Genomic DNA, 15,227 nt, shown 5'->3' on the forward strand with positions numbered 1-15,227 from the left:
ATAGTGCACTTCTAGAATCTTCAAGACTCAACCACCCTGGAGATCTTGGCAATCCCTTCTTATACTCAGCCCCCACCCCCACCCCAGAAGCCACAAGACGGAGAGTTTTCGGGGACTTCTCTGGCTTACCCGGCCTGCACCGGGGAGATGTTCACCCGGACTGCTGCGGCGGGGGCCGGCCGGGCCCTCCTCGCTCTTCTTCCGTCGGCCGCCAGGGGCCGCTGCGCCCGCCTGTGCCCGCCCGCTCGCCCGCCGGGAGCTGTCCGAGAGGAGGCGGTGGCGCCCGCAGAGGGGCTGGCGGAGCGGGGGTGGCCCCCGGTGACCGGGAGGCGGCGGCAGCTGCGCGCGCCCTGGGCTGCCGGCGGGAGCCTCGGAAGGACCCCGCCTGAGCCTTGCGGAGCGGCGCCGGGCACGACCGTGATGCCACTTTGGCCGGAGCCCCGTCGCCTGCCGGACGCCGCAACTTGGTGAGGGACACAGGGCTCCAGACTCGACACGCACCCAAGCCGGCCGCTCCGGCCCGAAGTCCGCCTTTTGGAGTCTTGGTGCCGGACTCAGAGGCAAGTGGGCACCGCCGTGGGGCAGATAGATCCGGAGGGTGGGGGCTCAGAATTTGGAGGAGTGGGCGAGCGCTGGAGGAGGCCGGGAGAAGGCAGTGCAAGCTTAAAGGCTCTTGTGGTCCACATCCTCGACTCCACGCTGGTATGCGGGCTGCTAACTCAGCCTCCCCATAGCCTGCATCTTGGGTTTGGGAAAAACAGCCTGGCAAACTGAGGCAGGAGAGTGGAAGCCCAGGAAAATCTCAGAAGCTTCCCTTCCCCGCCCCCTCCACCGTATCTCTGAAGGAGGGAATAGAATTCCAGAGAGCTCAGCCCAAATGCACGCTGCCCATCTTTTGGGTCTTGGGGCTCATGGGAGAGTTGGCTTGGAGGGTGTGGCAGCCCAGAGAAAAAAGGGATGAGAACTGCCTGCGAGAAGACAAAGCTGGATTTGTAATGATGGGAATGAAGGTTCCTGAGGGCGATGGGGAGAGGAGATCCTACTCAGAAAAGAGATAAACCTTCTGGGAAGCTCTTGCCCGCGGAGCACACTCCTGGGGTATTGGCACCACTTCCTCCATCCATCCCCATAGTCCTCTCTGGGCCCCACCTTCCCACCTGCCTCCGCTCCACCTCCCCTCAGAGGCTGAGGGATGAGAGGCCATAGGGAGAAATGGAGAAGCTGTTGAGCTGGGGCCCCTGAGGCTAGAGACTGAGAGGAACCCCATTCTAGCCCTCTGGAAGGGAAATGGGGGTGAGGGTGACAGAGCTGAGCCAGCTCTGTGTGAGTCCAGGACAGGGGTGCAGTGAGGGTCGGGGGTAGAGACCAAAGGATTCAAGACCTTGGGGTCTTTTCCAGGTGTCTCTTGGAGCAGAATTCTGTCAGAGCCTGCTCAGGAATCCTTCACTGGCCTTCAGCTCCCCCACCCCCCACCCCAAGGCCAGAGCGGAGATAACTTTGATTCCTAGACCCCTCCCTACCATCCACCCCACTTTACCCTACCCCCATCCCCCCCCCCCATGGGGCAGAGGAACCCTTAGGCTGCTCAGGCTAGCTGCCCTACCTGTTCCCACAGTCTGCAAGGACCCCTGTGAATTCCTAAGGCAGAGGAGAGACTCTGTGTCCTGCCCTGCACCTTGGGGAAGCATGAGAATTGGCCTCTACTTCAGTGCCACCCCTTGTCCTTACCTGGGCCCTCCCTCACCCCCTACAGGACCATGGGCTCCTTCTAACCCTTGCAGGCCCCAAAGAGTCTTTCTTACTTGTCCAGGTAGAGTGAGTCTGAGGCCAGTGGATGAACAGACAGAAGCTGAAAGATCCCCAAAAAGGTGAGTGAGGAGACAGTTGACATGGGAGAGAGTTGAAGTGGGGATGGGGGTCGGGGGAGGGGGGTGGTACAGAAATCAAGCACTCTGTCCAAAGTTCTGGCATTTGGCTTGGCCTCTGGTGTTCCCAGGATGGTGCTGACACCTGAGGGACCCCAATAATGTCCCAAGGGGCCAGCAGTGCAGCAGAGAGGATGGTCCAGGCTCCTTCTATGCCTGGGCAGCTCCCTGCTGCTCTATGCCTCTGCTTCCTTGGGATCCCCTCCATTTCCGGTTCCTCCTCTGGGATAGATGGGAGGCGGGACCCATCAAGGATGGGGGAAGAGGAGAAGCAAAGTGGTACAGGAGGAATAGGGCAGGCTTCTGCGCTCTGGGCCTCTGCCACCCAACATGCTGCCTGGCCTTGGACAGTCATTTGACTTCTATTAACTATTAGCCCTAGTTTCATTTCATTTCATTTCTTTTTTTTTTTTTAATTTGAATCTGTTTAAATTGAATTGCTACCACATGCCCACAGTTCAAAACCCGAAAAAATAAAAAAAACAATAGATAGGTCTCCCTTCTACCTCCATCTCTCAGCCAACCAGTTCCCCTTTTTGGTGGCAATCAATGTTACTATGTTTCATAACATTGGTACATTTTCCAGGGCTAGCTTATGCATATTTAAGCAACATATATAATCTTTCCCTTTTATGCATTTAATACACACCATCCTGCACTTTGCTTTTTTCCCCTTAATGGTGGATTATCGTTAGAGATCATTGCATGGCTCAGTACCTAAAGCATTTCCTCAGTCTATTTTATAGCTGCCTGGATGTAACTGCATTTGTACAGATGCTCCACAATGTATTTAGCCCCTGCTTTATTGATGGCTGTTTAGGTTGCATCCAGCCTTTCAAGTATCAGTTTGCTCATCTGTCAAATAGGTACAAATAATCCTACTTTGTAGGACAGTTGTGAAGGCTGCAAGGGCATGTATGTGAAGTGCTTAGGTCAAGGGCTCAAAAAATGGGAGTCAGCAGTATGGTTCCTTCTGTGTCACAGCCCTCCAAGGGACCACGTCTGGTTCATCCTTCAACACCCTCTTAAATGTTATCTCCCCCACAAAGCTGTCCGTGCTTTTCCCAGCAGGACAGTCTCCCTGCTCCCTTTCCCTACTGTAGAGCTCACCACTTTGTATGGTTTGTCCCAGGCCGGGAGTTGCCTGGGGACAAGGTGTGCATGTCCTGCCCACCTCTGTGCCTCCCAGAGCGCGTGGCACGGAGGTGCTGGGGCTGGACTGCGGGGAGCTCCTGCCCAGAGTTGAGCAGAGTGTGTGCTTCGCTCCACAGGATGCGTGAGAGGACCTCTCAGAACTGGAGCACGGGCCCCTGGCTGCTGGCACTTTACCTGGCCTGGCTGTGGACCCTCCTCGCCTCAGCTTCCTTGCAGCCGCCAACTCCCACAGGTTTGGGGGAGGTGGCAGAGCCTGGGACAGGGTTTCTCAGGATGCCTGGAGAGCTGGACACCACCCCACCCTATTCCACACAGGCAGTTCTCCGAGGCTGAGGGTGCAGATTCTAGGGGCTCTGACTCCTTCTCTGGTTTTCGCCCAGGAATATCCACCCCCCCCTCTGCTATCCCAGCCCAGAGAAGGTGTGGGCAAACCCCTTGCTCACCTTTCCTTCCAGGCCAGAAGGTGTTCTGCAGGGAGAGAGGCCCTGGGGTGGAGGCTTAAGTCTTGCCTCCTGGCCTAATTCTGTGGTTTTCCTTCTGGGATGGCTAAAGCCTGTGTAAGCGGATGATCCTCTCCACGATCCTCTCCACGCATTGTAAGCCCCCGGGGCCCTTGCCCTCAACCGGACAAAACCAGAGGAAGTGGGGGCTGGTGGGGAATCCTACCTCTCTTCCACCCAAGGGCCAGGCTCCGCCAAAGAGGGCTGAGTGTGGCCTGACTGAGGAAGAAGGAAGGATAGGAACACTGAAGCAGCAGGAGGATTTCCTGTGTTTCCTCCTCCCCTGCAGTTGGAAATCTCTTGAACACCCCTCCCCTCGGCGGGGAGGAGGGCCTGGAGGATGTGCAGGGCAGGTGGGAGGGGAGCAGGGTTGCAGGCCTGGGCTGGGCACCTCATCTTGTCTGGCCACTTCAGTCCTTGTGAAGCAGGGCACCTGCGAGGTGATTGCCGCTCGTCGCTGCTGCAACCGGAACCGCATCGAGGAGCGCTCCCAGACTGTCAAATGCTCTTGCTTTCCCGGCCAGGTGGCCGGCACCACGCGGGCAAAGCCCTCCTGCGTGGACGGTGAGTGAGAGGCCGGGACCCGGCGGGGAGGGCCCGATCACAGAGATAAGGAGGTCTGTCTAGGCCACACCATCTGCTCGGGATATGGTTTCATACCATCCCAGGGCTTTGGCAATCAGTCTCAAATGCGGGGTACCTCTGGGGGGAGGAGGGCAGACGGACCGTCCCCACTTCATCCCTCCCTCTCATCCACATTCGCTGCCAGGCGCTACGCAGACGCATTCTGTCACACGAATCCTCTCACATATCCTGCCAGACTCACACTTAACTCCCCCAGACCTTGACCTCTCCTCCTGCGCCTCCGAGGTCTCTTACACACACACACACACACACACACACACACCCCTGCCCATTCTCCTGTGGCCCTGACCTTCCCCTCACATGGACACAGATGTTTCACTCCCCCCTCCCCCCCATGATTGCACCCATGCTTGTAGGCTCACACTCACGTGACCATGTTGTAAACGTGCCCACTTGTGCTCACATGCACGCCTGCTTTGCACTCCTGGTCTGTGGAGCCCTTTCACACTTGCTCACATACACCAAGTGGGTATGTTGAAGACCGTGCCTCTCTGCTAATGCCATGGTGACTCAACTGAAGGGTTCCCTGGAGAACTTCCCCTGCCTTCACCCCGTGCTGTCTTGGCGACACGTAGGGGTCAGTGGGATTGACTTTGATACGGTTGTGTGCCCCAGCCTCAGCCTGAGTACTGCCTTTCTGAGCAGCCCGGAGTCGGGGAAAGACAGGGGAAGGCAGGGCTCACAGCCAGCGGTGTGCAAACTTGCACTTCATTCCGCACAGACTCCCCACCCTTGACTGCACGCTGTACTCCAGGACAGCTTAGAGCTGCCCTCACTGCCTCCTGCTCCCACAGCCTCCATCGTCCTGCAGAAGTGGTGGTGTCAGATGGAGCCCTGCCTGCCGGGGGAGGAGTGTAAAGTGCTCCCGGACCTGTCGGGATGGAGCTGCAGCAGCGGACACAAAGTCAAAACCACCAAGGTATCCAGCGATGGCCACTTCACCCCACCCTACGCTTCCCCTTTCACGTGGGCTGGAACCGGGGGCACGGGAGCCTGGGAGTCTAGGCTGTCGGCATCCCAAGGGGAGATCCGTGAAACGTGTGGGCACATCCCTGGTCAGTCCCCTGGACTATCTCGACTCCAGGGACTGGAGTTAGGGACTCTGGATTTGAAATCTTATGTGTCCTGGGCAAATCCCTAATGCTCCATATGCCTTCGTTTCCTCTTCTTCCCAGGGGGAGTCTGACTCCCAGAAAATGTCAGGTCCTTAAGAACGAAGTAGAGAATTAGGAAATTGTTCAGATAATTCTGAGGGGAATCTCTGCCCACCCACCCCTGCTGCAGACCCACCCCACCCCCGGGATTAACTCCCTGCAGCTCACACCTGTCCTCCTCTCATCTTACTGCAACAGCACCCAAGAGGATTATTACTTTCATGGTTTGCTGCCTGCCCCCGCAGAACAAGGGGTAATGAAAATTTTATCAAACTCATTAGCAATTCCATGTGTGTCGTAACTAATCAGTTGCATGGCTCTGTCATCAGCATTTGTGCAGATCAGTGACACTTGGGGCAAGCCAGAAGCCTGCCTTCTGCCTTCCCTTCCCACCACCACACACCAGCAGACAAGCAGACATGTAAACAGAGAGGAGAAGGTGGCCTTCAGGGTTCTGAAGAGAGCAACATATTCGTAGGACACAGAACAGGAGGAGTTACGGCAAGAAAAAGTGTGACTAGAGGTAAAGCAGAGCATCCTGTCTGCAAGCAGGCAAGGGAGACGCCATCCTGAGTATAGTCAAGACCGGAAGACGGCGAGACCCGCCAGAGAGCTCGTGACATTTGTCACTGTTTTATAGGTTTGGGTTTATAGCCTATAGATTGCGGTGTTTGCAGTTTGGTTAGCTACTCCGAAGCAAGCAGTGGTGAGGGGTGCTTGATTTATGTTTGTGTGGGCCACGCCAGCCATGCTCTCCCAGCCTGCACTGCTTTAGGGAGAAGGGATCAACAGCAACGACCTTTATATGACCTACATCTCCTGGGGAGTCTTGGGCATTCCCTTCTCTAACCTTCCCCCATCACCCGCTCTCTAGGTCACAAGATAGCTCCTGGGGTCACGGCCTGGACAAGACAGCTTGACTGAGCCCTGGACTGAAGAGTGGTATCGTTATCAGCCAGCAAAAATGGAGATTCACTTACCTGGACACACGCCCTGTGCCAAGTGCAAGATCACTTTTTCCAGGGACATTTCAACTGAGTTGCTCAGCCGATAAGGACGGATCTCCGGCCACATACCTAGTGTTGTGCTGGGTTCTCCTGGGGGACCCAGAAGAAGGTCAAGATACCGTCCCTGCCCTTGAGGGATGTCCAGTCAAATTGGAGAGCTGTTGAAAGACAATTGAGCTAATTCAGGTTAAGACACTGTGTGCGGCTTCCGGGTCACATGCTGTGGGCCTGTTGGGGGTGCGAGGGTGAGACTCCCACGGCCCTTCAGCCACCTCCTCGCCACAAGGCATGAAGACAAGAGGTCAAATCCACTCCCCTCCACTTCCCTCCCTCACATGGGTCTGAACACCCAGCAAGCTGCCAACGTGCTGAGGGGAAACCCCCTCCCCTTGATGAGAGACCAGCTGTATCTCATTTGCATGAGACCGGGTTGACTTGGGGAAGGAAAGCTGAGATGAAGCCAGTCAACTTTCCAGCAAAGCTTCTGCAGAGGTGTGGCCTGGTTTGGGCTATTCATTGGGTATGGGACGGACGGGACCTTAAAATTACCACCATCCAAGCACCTCAGGTTTTTGTTTGTTTGCTTATTTCAACAGATGAGGAAGCTGAGTCCCCGAGGCTAAGATGAGTTGGTCAAGATCTCCCAGTTTGGGATCCCAAATCTCTCAGACCTTTCACTTAGCCCGGATGTGGGATTCCAACCTGGGCCTTCCATGTTTGCAGGAACAGGAGGCTGCAAAGGACTGGCAGGAGAGCAGCACCATTTTTCTTGGGAGATGCCAGAACAGGTCCTTGTTATCTGAAGTAATCCAGAATACCTAGATGCTAGGTGGGACCACCGGATCTCCACTCTGCCTTCAGCCTCCAAAATTACTAACAACCCCCATGACAGCTCAGAGGTCACTTGGCCCAGTTACACCTGAGACACTCTGAGCTGGCAGCCCTATTGTCTAGGCTGACGCATCCCTCCCCGAATGCTTAGGCTTGTATGTAACTCCCAGAGGCTCTGGCTTCAGGAGAGGCTCTGGGTGGAGTCCAGAGATGGTCACAGTCCTCTCCCTTCAAAGGCCCTGCTGGGCAGTAGAGGAGCCCTTGCAGGGCTAGATGGAGCCTCTGTCCAGGATTGAGGTTTGTCAGAGTCAGAATGACACGCAGGCTTCAGAGACTCAGAGATATGGGCTAGTTGGATATCTCATCAGTAAAAGAATTACAGGCTCAGTGACTGTGAAGATGAGCTGGGATCAGCTGGGATCACCAGGATCACAGGGCGTGTATGGAAGGGAGTGGAGCTCGAGGGGAGGGGTGTCAGCAGAGACCAATGTTGAATTCTCCCCCCAGAGGATGGGTTGAGGCTGAATCTCAGCCTCTCCCTGCTTCTTTCCCTTCTTCCCCAAGCAGCCAAACCAAGACTGTTCACCCTACTCGAGGGTTTATCTTCCTGTTTGTATTTAGTTCTGCTTTTGGTAATGGAGTGGGAAATGATGCCAGCTTCTCACTAGACTGTAAATATCAGAAGTCTGCCAACTTTGAATCTCTGCACCTAGTGGTGTCAGGGAGTGGGGTAAGTGAAGGAATAGGTCAGAGGTTGTCATCACTTCCTTCAAGACCAGGGAATGGATTAAGGGACTGGCAAGTCTTCTGGAAAGGGCCAGATAGCGATTATTTTAGGCTTTGCAGGCCACTGGAAGTCTCTGACAAATTTTTCTTTGCTGCTGTTTTTTTGTTTTGTTTTGTCTTTTTAAAAAGCCTTTTAAAAATGTAAAAACCATTCTTAGCTCAAAAAGCTGTCCAAAACCAGACCCCAGGCCATTTTTGGAAGGTTGCCTGTCCGATGAACCTTTGAAGGCAGGCCATCTCTGCAGCTTGGGATTGCCTGCCAGCCTCCTGGCCGGACTTGCCTGCAGTGGGAACCTGAGCATGAGGGCTGGGTTGGGTTTTGTTTTTCTTCTAATGTTCCTTGAGAGATTGGTGAGTGAATTATTTAGGCTACAAATGAGGCAGCTTTAGCAGAGTCAGACAATAAGAGCCTGCTTTCCTGGAGGCCAGGAGGACTTCTCCACTCCCTCCCCATCCCTTGAGACTGTGTCCAGGAGGCAGAGGGAGGGCGCCAGCCCCCTGCCCATCTGCTGCATCCACAAACGACTGGACTATGAGCCAAGAGAATGGGGGTGATTTTGTGTTAAATTCCCCCACTGCCCCCACCTCAACTGCCAACTTCCACCTGCTCCCGCCTCACCCAAGGTCCTGGTTCCCTGACCCTCCCTGATGTCCCTCATCTCTGCTGACAGAAAAAGCCTCTTTCCTTTGGCATATGCTGGGATTTACCTCCATTTCCTCAAGACCTACTCATATATTTATTTGGTGGGCTTTGAGGGGTGTCCCTTACACAGCCAGGAGAGCTCCACACAACACAAGAGGGTCTGGTGGAGAAAAGAAAGCCTCCCACCTCCAACAGTAGCTCCCTAGGGTCATGTTTCCAACTAAGTCAATATTACTGCACGTTTTGTAGCAACTTCAAAGGCAGTTTAGGAATGCAAACTAATTTTCCTGGAGCATAGGGGTCCTGGAGTCATTTGTCAGCGGGCTGGACTCTCCAGATTCTCTCACATTATCTGGTATCCTCACCTCCTCAGCTGTGAGGCCTTAGGAAGGTTGCCGACTACCAGAGATCATGTGGCTAATTTCTGTGACCTCCTGGCAGTCTCATTAAGGTCTGAGAGTGACATCATAATTAATGGTCCCAGACAGTTGCCTCAGGTTGAGGCTGAAGCTTCCTAAAATCATACGCTTAGAGCTAGAAGGAATTTTAGAGATCAATTAGGCAACTTTTCCCTTTGACAGATTTGGAAAGGGAGGCTCAGAGAGGTTAGGTGATTGGCTCAAAGTCACACAGTATGTCCTACCCAGTGATCCAGACAAGTGTTCTTTACATGCCTCTGTACTCCAGTACAGATGAGGAACCTGAAAAGAAGCCAGGATTGTAGCAAGGATGGATGTGAAGGGGTCTTATTCTAAAGTCTCCAAACCCTGTGAGTGCAAGGGGACAGAATGAAGAATGGGAAGCCTTTAGAGAAATATACACAGAAAGAGAGACGTAAAGACAAAAAGGAGGGACTGGGATAACTCATTCAGATGAACATCAAAATATCAAGGCACAGCATGTAATAGAAGAAAACTGATGCCACACCCAAAATAGTTGATTTTTTTCCTTTTTGGAGGACATAGTATGAAGGCCTTATCAACCTTTGGAATACCTGTGAAGCCAGTCTTGATGGCTTCTGGCTTCTTTAGATTCTAGAGTGGGAAACTGCAAACTAAGGCCCGTGGGCTGAATTTGGCCCACTGACTCCTTTTGCAAATAAAATTTCATTGGAACATCACTGCTCTCACTTGTTTGTTTTGTCTATGACTACTTTCCTGCTAGGACAGCAGAACTGAGACATTGCAAAGAGACCATATGTCCCAGAAGGCCTAAAATATTTACTGTCGGACCCTTTATAGAAAACTTTTGCCAATCCCAGCCCTAGTGTTTTAATTGAATCTTTCTCAGTACGTGCCTGCAATCTGGAAAATGACAACTCTGGGTTGTGTATTTCTGGGTTTGGGATTTCTTGGAGGCTGTGCTTGTGTCTCCTTTAACCCTTTCCGGTGCCACTTGTGAGACCTAACAACGGAAGAAATGAAGTCACAAAGGCTAAGAGGCCAAGAGAAAGACTTTGAAATAGAAGAATGCTTCCTTAGTATGTTATCACACCCCAGGTCAGTCAGCTGAGTTTATATTTTCCAAATTCATGTAGCTTCTGCTTTTAAACTTAAGGAAAGTAACTGCATGTGCTGTGTATATACATATGCTGCTGGTGTTTCTGTGCATCTGTGGATTGGAGTATCTCCATGCCCACAAACAAGGCTGCTACTCAAAAATATATAAAAACTAGATTAGCACAGAGACTGACTAATGAAGACAGATGCCAGCCTGCATGTCAGACCAGGGCATGCTGGCTACACATGGCTCAGCACCCGACTGCATGTTCCCACTCCACCTTCTGTGGCTGAGATGTGAGTTCAGAACAGGAGAAAGCTCATTTCTCTCTTCCCCCAGTGTGAGCAGCTAAGCTGGTTCCTGACTTCCTTGGGCTTGCAATTCGTCCCTGAGTGTGGGTTGTGGATCTGGGTGTGTGCATGGGTACAGGAGATACTAGACTCAGGTGGCTCTAGACATTGTATTTGTAATAGACACGTGGACTGGGCATAAGGAGGACCAGGCAACTACCTCTTAAGCCTTACATGAGGCTACAAACTCCTTTTTAGACTGGTTTAGGGGGAGAGGATTCCAGCCATTTAGAAGTCTGGATCGATCCACGTGTTTGGCAATCCATCATCGCCTCTATTAGTGAATGTCTACCATGTGTTAAGCATCATGCTAGGCTCTTTATATAGGTAACAGTATGTTAAATGGGACTTTCCCCATCTCAAAATGTGGACAGAGGCTCCAAAGTTCGGAAAAGAAAGCTAGGTATCAACTATTCTTAACTACCCCCACATTCTAATCAAGATGGTAGAGTATTTCTACAGATTTGTAAAAGGGGTGATCAATAGTCCATTACCCACCTCCACAATATATAAGAGAGGGCTAAGAGTTCAAGTAGAAAGGCAGGTGGTAGTGATGATCTATCTGGAGAGGATTGCCACTTCCTCCCTTCCCCAGCCAAGGGGAAGATTTAGCTGTTGATCCTTACTATACCCTACCTAGGGGGATTGCAGAAAAGAACTCAAAAGATCTTGACTTAAATCAATTGGACAGCGGGGGACAGAGGGACTCAGGCCTGAAAATGATCTAAAGGTCAGTGGCTATGGTCGGCTTGCGGTCCTGGACAGTAAGCCCAGAGAACTCTCTTGGGAGCAAGCTGCACATCCAGAGCTCAGCAGACCACAGATGTTTGTATGTTTTCCGAGGGCCTATGCGGACTGCCCAAGAGGGCTGCCTGGAAGGGCTAGGTAACCCCAGCTAGGGAAAGGCCGCCACAAATCCTAGGGCTGAGAGGGAGTCATAGGTGGCCAGTGAGAGGAGGTAGTGCCCCTGTCAAGAGGCCTGTAAGTGGGACATACGCAGCAACAGGGCATATTCCAGAAAACCCGAGACAATGTTCCAGAAGACAATGTCCAAATCCTGAGATGGAAAAGAGACTTAGAGAAACTCACAGACATGAAACAACTTGCTCAACATCAGGCAGCTAATACATGGCATGTGGCGGTTTTGTACTGTGGTGGTTTGGGTAGGTTGAAACAATATTTCCCAGAATTCTCTTCCCTGCATAGTTCCAGATTAGAGTTGCTGAAGTTGGAAGGCAGAGAAGTGCAGCAATAGCAATTACTCTCGGAAGGCTGTCATGATTACAGGTGCCAGCAGGTTCCAGGCTGTACTCATTTTCCCTCATTCCACATCAAGCTTTTCTCAGCAAATCTAGCCCTTCTGACCCACAGCAACCCCGAGCCAACCCCCAGATGGAGAAGAAACAGTGTCCCACATAAACTTCTCCACCAGCTCTTTAGATCCTGCTCTAACAGTTGGATATGCCTGATTTGAGAAGGTTGATTAGTGACTTTTCTCTGATCTTCCAACTTTTCCATTCATATGCTTATTTCCCTAGTTTCTCCAAAAATGTTTAAAGCTTTGTTCCTCTACTAAATCCCTTATTACACAATTACTGTTACTATTTCTCCCTTCCTGACGGAGCCCTGACTAACACCATTAGTATCATTATCAAATTGATAGCAAATGCCTTATAGGTAGTAGAAATAGTTCCAGAGAATAGAACCTTAAGGATGGGAATCTTGAGTTAATATGATTAGATTTAAAGGCATTAATGACCCTATTGCTCATGGTAAAGGAGACACCGGTAGACCGTGGCAGGTGGTGGCAAGACAGGTACATTAGTTACCACCTGAACTCAGCTAGAACCAGATACCTACAGTAGGCAGGGCTCTGGGTGACCAAGTAGTTGCTACCACTGAACACTGTAATGGAAATAAAGAGTACAATAAGGTTAGTTGGTTGCTTCTGAGTGCACTCAAGAACTTGGAGAAAGAAAACTATAAGCAAAGGGCTATAAGTTCCCAACTCAAGACATACGTAAGGGAGCAGGATTGTTCTGTGATTGCCGTAAAATAAACCTTTATTTCCTGTAGCTGCAGGATTGAGATTTCTGAAAACCAAACTCAAAGTAGCCAGGTGGCATATGTTAGTCCCTATGTTAATAGGATCATTTTTTGTCTCCCCCGGGGGAGACATCTTTCTCTTGGAAACTAATACCTCTAAATCAGCAGTGCCCTAAGTTTTAGGAATGAGAAGTAGCATTTTGCTAGTGAATCGTTAGGGGTAGGAATGAGAAGAACCACTTCTATTTCCACTCCATATTGGTTCACTAACACATGCAACGAGGCTATTATGGTGGGAAATGTCAAGCAGAAGCGTCTAGAATGGCCTGTACCTACCAGAATGGTAAGTGGTATCATTCCCGGAGAGATTGCAGACATGAGTGTCACAGCAGGACTTGAAGGATGTGGTAGTGGCGATTATCCTCTCTCAGCTTGCCTGTTTACTCTGTGTAGAATACAAATAAATGGGTTTTGGAGAATAACAGTGCATGATCATAAAGTTAATCAGGCTGACTCCAGTGTCAGCTTCTGTTCCAGACATGGTTTCTCTATTGGAGCAAAGACATCCCTTGCATCTGTTATGCAGGTATTGATCTGGAAAATGTCTTTTCTTTGCACCTGTTTGTAAAGATCACCAGAAACAGTTTACTTTCAATTGGCAAGGCCCGCAATACACTTTCATCTCTTTCCTCAGGGCTCTGTCAACCACACGGATACCATGATGTTGGGTGGACCTGTTGAGTAGGAAGAAGTAAGTGCTCTAGACGCTTTGGTAAGACACATGCATGCCAGATGGTGTAAAATAAATCCTACAGAGATTAGGGAGCTTGCCACTCTGGTACATTTTCAAGGATCCTGGCGATTGGAGGCCTATCAAAGTATTCTTGCCTATCAAAATATTCTCGTGGTAAAAGACAAGCCACTGCCCCTGGTATCTCCTCCCAGGAAGGAAGAGGTACAATGCTTCATAGACCTCTTTTGGATTTTGAAAATAACATGTTCTTCATTTGCTGCTCTAATTTGTCAGAAAAGTCAAAAGTCTGCCAGTTTTGAGTAGGATCCAGAACAAGGGAAGGCTCTGCAAAAACTACACGCTGCGAAAAAAAAAAAATTAAAAAAAAAAAACAAAACTACACGCTGCTGTGCAAACTTATCTGCCCCTTGGGCCATACTAACTGTCACATCCAATGGTGCTTAAAATGTCTGGCACTGTATGGAGCCACAGACACTGTAGAGAGCCTTTGGCAGCCTCTGAAGACGAGTCAGAGTAAACTCTTAGGATAATGGATCAAACTATGCCATTCTCTTCAGATAACTATTTTCCTTTTGAAGGATAGCTTCCAGCATTTATTGGACCCTACTAGAGATTAAATGTTTGTGAATCACCATGTTACCTATGACCTGAGCCGCCCATCATAAACAGGGTGTTTTGGCCACAAAGCCATAAAAATGGGCATTCACAGCAGTATTCCATTATCAGTAGGAGTGGTGAGCAAGTTCTAAAGGCAAAAAAGGAAGTCGCGTGAACATGTGCCTCAGATTCCCATGGCTCTGATTCCTACTAATCCACCTCCTTGGGTGCCTGTGTCGCTCAGCGGGTTGAGCATCTGACTTCGGTTCGCGTTTTGTGAGTTCAAGCCCTGCATCAGGCTCACTGCTGACAGCACAGAGCCTGCTTCAGATCCTCTGTCCCCCTCTCTGTCTCTCCTCTGCTCACACACTCTCTCTCTCAAAAATGAATACATATTTTACAAAAATAAACCGCATTCTCTTTCTCACCCCATACCTATGGTCTCACAAGAAGTTCTCTATGACCAGTTAACTGAGAAACAAAAAGAAGTCTGACCCGCTTCACTGATGGTTCCTCATGCTATGAGTTACTTCTGCATGATTGGAATGATTCCAGGTACTACCTGAAGGCAGAAAGCTGCAGCATTACTACCCCACTCAGAGGGGACACTAAAGTCTTCCCAGTGTGCAGAACTTACAGCAGTACACATAGGTGCTGATTTTGCCTGAAAAGAGAGATGGTCAGAGGTACAGATAGATGCTAAAGAAAGGGGATGTGTGTGCTGGGGGCTAAAGGTTTGGCTTTTAGGTTCAGAGTATTGGAGGGAATGTATTTGGGAAATTTGTGATAAGGATAAGGGGGAAGAGGTATGTGCTTGAACTATTCTAAACTGATATAAATCAGTTTATATGATTTGTATATATGATTTATATGATATGGGCTCCTATGCATCAAGTCTGATATGGTTACTGAGCGCTCAACCTGCCAACAGCAGAGACCAGCACTGAACCCTCGATGTTGGCACCATTTTCCAGGGTGAGGAGCCAGCCACTTGGTGCTAGGTTGATTATCTTGGAACACTTCCATAATGGAAGGAGTAGTGCTTCTTCTCACAAGTAGATACCTACTCTGGACATGGATTTTTCTTCCCTGTTCACATGCTTCTGCCAAAAGCACCATCTACAGTCTTATAGAATATTTTATTTATTGTCCTGGTGTTCCACTAAGTAGAGCTTCTGACCAAGGAGCTCATTTAACAGCAGATGAAGTATGGTAATGGGCTCATGATCATAGAATTCACGGGTCTTACCATGTGCATGATCACCTTAAAGTAAACGGCCTGAAGGAATGGTAGAACAATCTTTTGGACCCTCTATGTCAACACAAGTTGAGTG

General features: G+C 50.4%; 2 protein-coding genes across 3 annotated transcripts; one reads left to right on the forward strand and one right to left on the reverse strand.

Annotated features, from left to right (window-relative positions):
• Nucleotides 1–151: 151 nt before the first annotated feature.
• On the reverse strand, nt 152–12,863 carry LOC123379005 (translation initiation factor IF-2-like). Of its 2 annotated transcripts, XR_006582866.1 has the most exons (4): nt 6,360–12,863; nt 3,524–5,431; nt 1,803–1,849; nt 554–741 (listed from the first exon to the last, which is right to left on the reverse strand). XR_006582866.1 is itself a non-coding variant. In XM_045033299.1 (2 exons), exons 1-2 carry the CDS (start codon nt 2,311–2,313, stop codon nt 152–154), a joined length of 1,101 nt encoding a protein of 366 aa, XP_044889234.1. In that variant the 5' UTR covers nt 2,314–3,201. The 2 variants fall into 2 exon arrangements, 1 of the variants encoding a protein (XP_044889234.1); XM_045033299.1 differs by lacking the exons at nt 3,524–5,431; nt 6,360–12,863 and having other exon boundaries at nt 152–741; nt 1,803–3,201.
• On the forward strand, nt 486–6,432 carry TAFA3 (TAFA chemokine like family member 3). Its single transcript, XM_045033300.1, has 6 exons — nt 486–560; nt 1,811–1,868; nt 3,197–3,312; nt 3,995–4,144; nt 5,020–5,144; nt 6,254–6,432. The coding sequence occupies exons 3-6, from the start codon at nt 3,198–3,200 to the stop codon at nt 6,263–6,265; spliced, it is 402 nt and encodes a 133-aa protein (XP_044889235.1). The 5' UTR covers nt 486–560; nt 1,811–1,868; nt 3,197; the 3' UTR covers nt 6,266–6,432.
• Nucleotides 12,864–15,227: the final 2,364 nt, after the last annotated feature.

Source organism: Felis catus, chromosome C1 (assembly GCF_018350175.1).
Source record: "Felis catus isolate Fca126 chromosome C1, F.catus_Fca126_mat1.0, whole genome shotgun sequence".
Lineage (NCBI taxonomy): Eukaryota > Metazoa > Chordata > Mammalia > Carnivora > Felidae > Felis > Felis catus.

Coding starts and splice junctions, on each gene's coding strand:
- LOC123379005 (XM_045033299.1), bottom strand. CDS start 2,313: ATGAAACTAGGGCTAATAGTTAATAGAAGTCAAATGACTGTCCAAGGC. Junction 742..1,802: donor GACTCACTCTACCTGGACAA/GTAAGAAAGACT, acceptor CCCAAACCCAAG/ATGCAGGCTATGGGGAGGCT.
- TAFA3 (XM_045033300.1), top strand. CDS start 3,198: ATGCGTGAGAGGACCTCTCAGAACTGGAGCACGGGCCCCTGGCTGCTG. Junction 3,313..3,994: donor GCAGCCGCCAACTCCCACAG/GTTTGGGGGAGG, acceptor TGGCCACTTCAG/TCCTTGTGAAGCAGGGCACC. Junction 4,145..5,019: donor AAAGCCCTCCTGCGTGGACG/GTGAGTGAGAGG, acceptor CTGCTCCCACAG/CCTCCATCGTCCTGCAGAAG.